This window comes from Barbus barbus, assembly GCF_936440315.1.
Source record: "Barbus barbus genome assembly, chromosome: 29".
Taxonomy (NCBI): domain Eukaryota; kingdom Metazoa; phylum Chordata; class Actinopteri; order Cypriniformes; family Cyprinidae; genus Barbus; species Barbus barbus.
This window is the reverse complement of record NC_136757.1, coordinates 13,287,741-13,296,336: the sequence shown is the minus strand read 5'-3', so window position 1 is coordinate 13,296,336 and position 8,596 is coordinate 13,287,741. Positions and strand designations below refer to the sequence as shown.

The following is an 8,596-nucleotide window of genomic DNA, read 5'->3' as shown; positions in this document are numbered from 1 at the left end:
AAAAAGGCAATGCTCTTTGAATGCATTAATAAATGACAAATAAATAAAAAATTTAAATATTTACAAACAAAACTACCCTGAGACGAGAATTTACAGGAACTACGAAATAAATAACCAAGATATATGACAGACAAATATGACATGCAGAAATTTCATTAGATATTACACGAAATATGTCATAGCATGTAAGTGTGAAATAAGTCAAACCATACCGATTTTTCTCATTAGGCATATATTTCCATTAAGACAAAACACCAAACACAAAAGTATTGAGTTAGTAAACGGTCTAGGCTCATTATAGACCATATGAATATTCAGTGACATCACATTGTGAGAACCGAACAGAACATCCAAACTCAGCCATTAGCAGAGGACAGAAATATATGTGAACTTTCAGATGGTTAAAAAATAAAAAATAAAGAGGTAGCTACCACTTAGTAATACTTTCTGATAACATTAGTGCAGATGTGCAATCTAATCACAGCTGAAATGGTTGCTTATGTGACGCAAAATCAAACAAAATCTGTGAGAGCAGCATTCCATTTATCATCTTTATCATATGCTGTAGTCTTCTTGTAAGTGGTTCTTGTGGTTAGCCAATGGTACTGTTTAAAGATTCAAAGCCTGATCTAATTTTTTAATGATAACAGATTCACAGCTTTTTCAAGAGTAGTTCCTGTACATGCCTCGATAGTGTGCACGCATGTATACTGATACTGAAGTGACACAAAAAACCTGTTAGTCCAAAACATCCATGCATGTTCTGCAGAATTTACAGAAAACCAAACAAAGTATAATCTCCATTTGCAATTTGCAATATACAATGAATTCTACACTTCACATTTAGTGCCTTAATATCACCTTTGAGGAAGTCTCATTCCTACACCTTATAAAAATTTGTGACTGTGCAAAATACTAGACTTTGCGAAGTACTTTACAATTTATACAGACCCTTTGATGTATTCCATTTAAATAAAGAAATAATAACAAAAATAATACTACACTGAAGTATTAGATGTGAATACTGAACATCCACTAACACATTGTTTTTTTTTTCCAGTGAATACATTATTCATGGCTCTAAACAAAAGACCATTCACATTCTCCCTGAACTTCTTTTAGATGTACATTTTACAACATTATCTCTATAAAACCTAATAAGCATCCATAACCATATACTTTATGGGTCCTGCCCACTTTATGATGTCAAGACATACAATCAGATATCACTCATATTTTGTCCATAAGTAAATACACCACATAATTTTGAGTTGAACTACACCACATTAACATTGGCACTTATTTCCTGATACACGTGTGACATTACATGTTTAATAATCCAAATTTGCCATTTAAATGCCATTATTGTGTTAATGTGCAATTAGTTACCTTTATGTAACAAATTTCCCTTTACACGGTACACTTTTTTGGCTCCTCTTATGAAGTGCTGTCATAAATGTTTTATGTATGTTTTATGCATGCTTATTGTTCAGGGATTTAATGCTTTCACTTTTGCTCTATAACATCTAACATGAACTGAACATAATTCTAGGAGATTTAACAATACAAAGGTCGTAATTTTGGCACTTAATCACATGAAGACATCTACTGGACAATGTTATTTTATACATGTCATTTACAACATATTTCACATGTACCTTTAGGTTTGTCAGCTAAAACTAACAATAAGATTTCAATTTGTTAACATCAGTTATATATCATTGTATAAACATTAACTTTGATGGATAAATGCTATAAAATGGCTGTAATGTATTCATAAATTCATTATCATTATCTTCCAACCAACTTCAAACTTGTTTCCAGCTAAATTATGAGTCCTCTATCCACGATATTGATTTTTCCAGTGAAAAATTCTGAATCAGAAGAGAACTACGCTTAGATCAAGCACTGTTTACAGTTCTAAACATGGGAAATACTTTTCAATGGAGGAAGCGTTATTATTACTAGTATTTTGGATAGAAGCGGCACCCATTCACTAAAGAGGATGCACTGCTGATCAAGTTATGTGATGCTATTTTTTCCAAATCTGTTCTGATGAAGAAACAAACTCATCTACTGTACATCTTGGATGGCTATAATGAACTATCCCTTTAACTCATTTTAACAAATTGAACCTTTTTGTACAGTGTTACCACTAAACTGAATACACAAGACCCCTTTCTCCAAATGTCTTTCTCCATTAGGTTTATTCCCTTCATCTGTATTCCACTTCCCAAAAATCAGCTATTCAAAGGACATGAGGTTTGCTGGTATCTGTGGAAAACAATGCGACATCCCTACATATCCCTGTTAATTGCACATTTATTTTATTTGAGAATTTTTGTTCCAGGATAAACTTACCTGTGGTCTTGTACTCCTGCACGCCTCGGCTAAATGTCTGTGCCAGATAATCGCAGAGAAACGTGATCCAGTCTGGAACTTGTAAACATTACCTGAACCACAGATTAAAACAATTGAACTTGTATGGGTTTATTCAAATTAAGTTGTGACATTGCAAATCTGCCATTTATAAATCCAAAAAGTACTTTGCTGAATCAAATCTATGTAGCGATCACTCATTTTTTTATGTCAAATATTTTCACAAACCATCTGGACTAGGTCAACCTTTCAGTAGAAGATCATTTGTATACATATCAAGGTCTACATGAAGCCAGTTCCCTTTCAGTCGGTCACTCCGAGTCACGTCGGTGACCGACGAATTGGGATCTTGCCAGAGAGACCAATCCACTTTGAGTGTAACTAAACAAGCCAATGGACATTGGCATGCGGTATTTTGCATCTGGCTGCCCCACCCTGCAGTGCGAGTATAAGAGGCAGCAGGTGTACTGCATTAATTCATCTTTTCGCTTCGGAGCAGAGCGGTGGTGCATCACTACTGCTCTTTCTTCCTTCGAGTGATTGCAAGAAAGACGAATGCGGGTATTATGGCGCGGCAGCGATGGTCACGGTCAGAAAAAAAAAAAAAAAAAAAAAAAGAACGTCTTCGTGCAGACAGCCACACCAGGAGTGTGCGGTGGCCAGTTCCCCTGTGTGCTTCAGCAGTAAAAGAGCAATCTCTAAAAGAGTAACACGGGTGATGTCTTATCACCCGTGCGTTTCTGGGTGTGGTCGTTTCCTGGCGCCTCAGGATGGTCACGATCAAAACATAGAGGAGTCCCTCTGCCTCTGCTGCGATTCAGTGCTGCGTCCGGTGGAGTCAGAGATGATTTGGGGATCATGGTGAGGGCTTCCCCAAGTGAAGTTCCTCACCCCTCCAGCACTCCACAGCCGGTGGGACCTGCCGATGGAGCGCGCTGGGCCCTCTTCTGGACAGAGTGCACCACGCGTTTCCATCTCCTCCTCTGGAGTCAGAAGCATCTGAGGTCACTTTGTGCCATCCACATCCTAGGAGTGTTCAATCGGGCAGCCGACTAGCTGTCTCGAGCAGCACTTCCAGGGGACTGGAGACTCCATCCCCAGACTGTTCAGCTGATTTGGAGGCGGTTCGGAGTTGCTCAGGTAGACCTGTTTGCATCTCCAGAAACCACCCACTGCCAGTAGTTCTACTCCCTAACCGAGGCAACGTTCAGCATGGATGCACTTGCACACAACTGGCCCCCGGGGCATGCACAAATATGCGTTTCCCCCAGTGAGCCTACTAGCACAGACACAGTGCAAGATTAGGGAGGACGAGGAGCAGGTCCTGTTAATGGCTCCATATTGGCCCAAAGAACCGGAACACATGCTCCTCGCGACAGCCCCTCCCTGGCCGATTCCTCTGAGGAAGGATCTGCTTTCTCAGAGACTGGGCACCCTCTAGGTTCTAGGTGACCTACCCCAGGAGGTAGCGCTCACTATCGCTTCAGCACGAGCACCGTCCACTAGACAGGCCTATGCTCTGAAGTGGAACCTGTTCATCGAATGGTGTTTCTCTCACCATAAGGACCCCCGGAGATGTTCGATCAGAGCCGTGTTTTCCTCCCTAAAGCAAGGGTTGGAGCATAGGCTTTCCCCCTCCACCCTTAAAGTTTACGTTGCTTCCATTTCCGCCCACCACGACCCCGTAGAGGGGAGGTCGGTAGGGAAGCATGATCTGGTCGTCAGGTTCCTTAGGGGTGCCAGGAGGTTAAATCCTCCTAGGCCTCCCTCCCTACCCTCTTGGGATTTGGCATTGGTGCTAAGAGCCCTTCAAACTGCCCCCTTTTAGCCTTTGCAGTCAGTCGAGTTGAGGTTTCTTTCTATGAAAACCCTACTCCTGACTGCATTGGCCTCAATCAAGAGGGTGGGGGACCTGCAGGTATTTTTCGGTCGACGAATCGTACCTTGAGTTTGGGCTGGCTGACTCCAGTGCAAAACTGAGACCCCGGCCCGGCTACGTGCCCAAGGTTCCTACCACTGCCCCTGGAGGAGGCAGACCCAGCCCTAGCTTTGCTCTGTTCTGTACGCTCACTGCAACAGTACTTGGACAGAACTCAGAGCTTTAGGAACTCAGAAAAGCTCTTTGTCTGTTATGGAGGACAGGGGAAGGCTGTCTCCAGCAGAGGATGGCCCACTGGATAGTGGATGCCATCACCTTGGCTTATGAAGCACAAGGTGTGCCCTGCCTGCTCAGGCTGTGTGCTCACTCCATTAGGGGTGTCGCATCATCCTGGGCGCTGGCTCGTGGTGCCTCGCTAGCAGACATTTGTAGAGTTGCGGGCTGGGTGACTCCTAACATGTTCGCTAGGTTCTATAGCTTGCATGTCGAACCGGTTTCCTCCTGTGTTCTCACCTCAAACGGGTAGTGGCACTGAGAGGCCTGGTTCAGAGTAAGCTTGCTGCGTCCTTAATGCCTAAATTCTCCAGAGAGTTCCCTACCGGGCTAACCCTGTTGAGTCTTCCAGCACTCCGGCGGCCAGACGTGGCGGAGCGTCCGGCGCCATGCCTTTCAGCCAATGAATTCTTGAATTCTGGTGTGAAGCCAGTGCCCATATGAGTGACCCTGTTGGGATCCCATGTGTGTATTTTCACGGTTCACTTACTAGGGCCGTGTTTTCCCTGGCAGACCGCATTCTTCTGTCTCTAAATGATGCACCCTGAGCCATCTCAGAGACTTCCATGTGCAATAGGGCCCTACGGGGTTACTTCACATGAGTAAATGTCACTTAACCCCCTCTGGGTGCCTCTTCCAGGTGGAAGGGTATGCTTTCCCAGTGTTATTCAAGTCCTACTGTTGGGTTGCTCGAGGAACTGCAGTAGTTGACCATCTCTGTGTAGAGCCCAGTCCTATCGTCTGCCTTATAGGAAGGTCCAGGGGGCCTACACAGGGCACTGGAGGGGGCAACTCCTGTGGCGCATTGGTAGGGTTCCCAATTCGTCGGTCACTGACGTAACTCGCAGTGAACGTAAGGGAATGTTTTTATAACTTTTATATGATATTTCACAATATTCCAGTTTTCTTTCATTCCTGAAACCACCAACATTGATTTTATCAACACCAAGATTTTATCTGTCACCTGCCTGCCACTTACAATGCCATACTAAGTGAAAGTACTCCAACAGTCTCTGATTCACACCTTCAATCTGGGAGTGGCATGACATTTCAGTGACAGCTGAAAGCCACATACTTTATATGTTCATGCATGAGTTGTAGACAAATGAATAACGGTACCTCTTTCAGGATCAGTAAGCTGGAAAATGTTTGGATGTTCAGGCTTGTCCGGCAGGACCACCATCCAACCTGTGAGCGTGATCTTTTTACATGGCCTGGATTTATACTTTATACAAAAAAAACCACAATTACAAAGAGGTTAGGCAAAGAAGTAAAATAAACTTAATTTAAGTTTGAAATTTAGTACTGGAATTTCCCTTAACAGAATAAATGATCTAAATGACAAGCTCTTAAAGCTGAATAATTCAATTAGCATAATAATAGGCAACAATTTTTATTTGTATTATCAGACCAGTTAAAGTCTGAATAATAGCTTAGATGGCACTTCATAAGTAAAAAAAAGAAAAAAAAGAAAGAAAAACGTGTTTTCACATTGAATTGAGAGAATAATTCATCACTTACATGTCTTCGCTCATTTGCTCTTAGAGCTTTAGAACCAAAATAGATGAGAATGGAGCCAGATAGGACAATCCAGTAGCGCTTCCAGGATGAGAGCTGATGTGAAGAAAATAAAAGTGCAAATCAGCTGAAGAGACAGACCAAGTGCTCTTTTATAAAAAGTCCAACAGACATGACTATTTTATGGACTGTATATCCATCTTTATTTCTTTATTAAGAAACTATCAACTAGGGCAGTCACACTGAAATTTAGACCTCCCACAATGAAGACCTGGCCAAGACAAGCAGCAGTCCAAATGGTTTTGGACGTGCAAAAAAAAAAAAAAAAAAAGTCATGATTGATTTAAACAATTACACAGTAAAGACATGGATTCTGCAATTTATAATTTATAATTCTGCAATTAACAGCATGTCAGCCACAAAACTGATGCACTGGTAAGAAAAAACAAAAGGTGGTGGTATTTTACCATTAAAATTTGTAATTTTTACAGTGTACCTGAGGCAAAAAAAGTTTGTAAGATTTTTATTGTTCTTGAAAGTCATTTATGTCAGAGAGTCACCACAGTCAACGCAGTCTCCACCAACGACACTCACCAGATCCCAATCTCCTGATTTCTGCACCGCCACTTATCAGCACTAATCAGCAGCACTATATCCCTGCACTCCTCCCGTTCACTCACTGTCTGGTCTCAAACATTCCATGTTGACTAACCTGACCCACTTACCTTTTGTCTACTTACCAGTTGCTCCAGTGTTCCTATACCTGTTCTCCACTGTCTCCACACTCCACTGTTACCTCCAGATCCCCTGGTAAAGGAATAAGGACATTCACACTCAGATAAGCCCCTAGAGACATTCCCATTCCCCGCCTGCTTACCTGGACATTCCGCTCATCTCCTTCCCCTCTGCTACTACTCAATAAACCAGTTGATTGTATTGCACTTACCTCTGTGTCCTGTGTCTATCTGCTGACAGAAGACCAGACCAGAACCGACGACCGGAGATGGAGTTCCCGAACCCCCGCCGCTGCGGATCCCCTCAAAGAGCTAGTCAGCGCTCTTCGAACAGCTCTCTCTCCAGTCACACACCCTCAGTCTGCCTCTGCCAGTCCCATGGCCATCCCTGCAAACTATTCGAGTGAGGTGGTTGAATGTAGCGTTTTTTTCTGCAAATTTCACTCTACATAGAGATGCAATCCCATGAATTTTCCAGCGAACAGGCTAAAGTTGCCTTCCTATTCTCCCTGCTAACTGGATGGGCATTGCTCTGGGCACAAGCCATCTGGAACTCACAGACCACTATAATTAACACTTTCGATGCTTTCTCTTCCCACTTCAAGGAGGTCGTCGGCCTATCCACCACACGCACTGCCGCTTACAATGAGGCTCCTCTGACCGGGAATATGAGCGAGTACAAAGCATTGTGCTATGCTCTCCGACACGCAGTAAGAGCCACCAAACACAGATACAGAGAGAGAATTGAGTCTCATTTCCAGCTCAATGACTCTCGACGGATGTGGCAGGGACTGAGGACCATCTGTGCCTTTGGAAACAAATCCTCCGCAGAGGTGAGAGCAGATCTATTGCTGGCCGACGAGTTAAACATCTTCTACAGCTGCTTCGATTGCAACGGTGGCGGCACGACTCTGCCGTCCAGCGCGTCAGGAAGCAGCAGGCAGTCTCAAGTCTCATTTATTTATAAAGCCCTTTATGCTACTTTGTAGACCAAAGGACTGAACATCCAAGAGATTGTAAAATAAAATAAAATAACAATACATAAAATACATAACATACAATGGCAAGGTCAAGAATTAAATGCGACAGAATAAAGATACGTTTTGACACAAGATTTAAAAACCGCAACTGAGGATGCAGACCTTACATCAGGGGGAAGTGCATTCCACAGTCTAGGACCAACAACTGAAAAAGCTCGATCCCCTTTTGTTTTTAAGCGAGTTCTCGGTACAAACAATTGAAGACAATTGGAATACCTTTGTGCTCTGCAAGAGTTCATACGCACCAAAACCTTAATATATTCCGGGGCCAAATCGTGCACAGCTTTATAAACGTACAACAAAACCTTGTACTGAATTCGCTGTTTCACAGGAAGCCAATGAAGTCTTTCTAGAACCGGAGTAATATGCTCCCTTTTCCTGACACCAGTAAGGAAGCCTTGCGGCAGCATTTTGTACCATCTGCAGCTTCGAAATAAGAGATTGACTGATACCAACATAAAGAGCATTACAATAATCCAAACGAGAAGTGATGAATGCATGAATCACTTTTTCTAAGTCTGGAACACACAGAAAAGACTTCATTTTCGCAATTGTCCGTAATTGGTAGTAGCAATTTTTTACCACATTTTTGACCTGATGATCGAAAATAAGAGCACAGTCAAAAATTACCCCTAAATTTCTTATTAGAAATTATTCTTATATAATAACATGGTAGATAAAAACTCAGAAAATTCTTGAATGAACGCTGGAGAGTACTTTGGAGGTCGATAAACAACAATTGCCAAAACAGGCTTGTGAAACTCAAGCCTTAA

At 42.5% G+C, this 8,596-nt stretch overlaps 1 protein-coding gene across 2 annotated transcripts in view; it reads right to left on the bottom strand.

Moving 5' to 3' along the window:
- Positions 1-220: 220 nt before the first annotated feature.
- Positions 221-8,596, bottom strand: part of LOC306849155 (ras-specific guanine nucleotide-releasing factor RalGPS1-like) — a 103,316-nt gene continuing 94,940 nt past the window's right edge. The window contains exons 18-22 of one of the 2 annotated variants that reach the window (XM_079384004.1): positions 6,053-6,145; positions 5,651-5,756; positions 2,362-2,453; positions 1,955-2,297; positions 221-1,752 (exon numbers count right to left, since the gene is read on the bottom strand). In XM_079384004.1, the coding sequence (XP_079240130.1) occupies positions 2,241-2,297; positions 2,362-2,453; positions 5,651-5,756; positions 6,053-6,145 (348 nt within the window). In that variant the 3' untranslated portion in view covers positions 221-1,752; positions 1,955-2,240. The remainder of the gene's footprint in view (positions 1,753-1,954; positions 2,298-2,361; positions 2,454-5,650; positions 5,757-6,052; positions 6,146-8,596) is intronic. The other variant, XM_079384005.1, reaches the window with a different exon arrangement.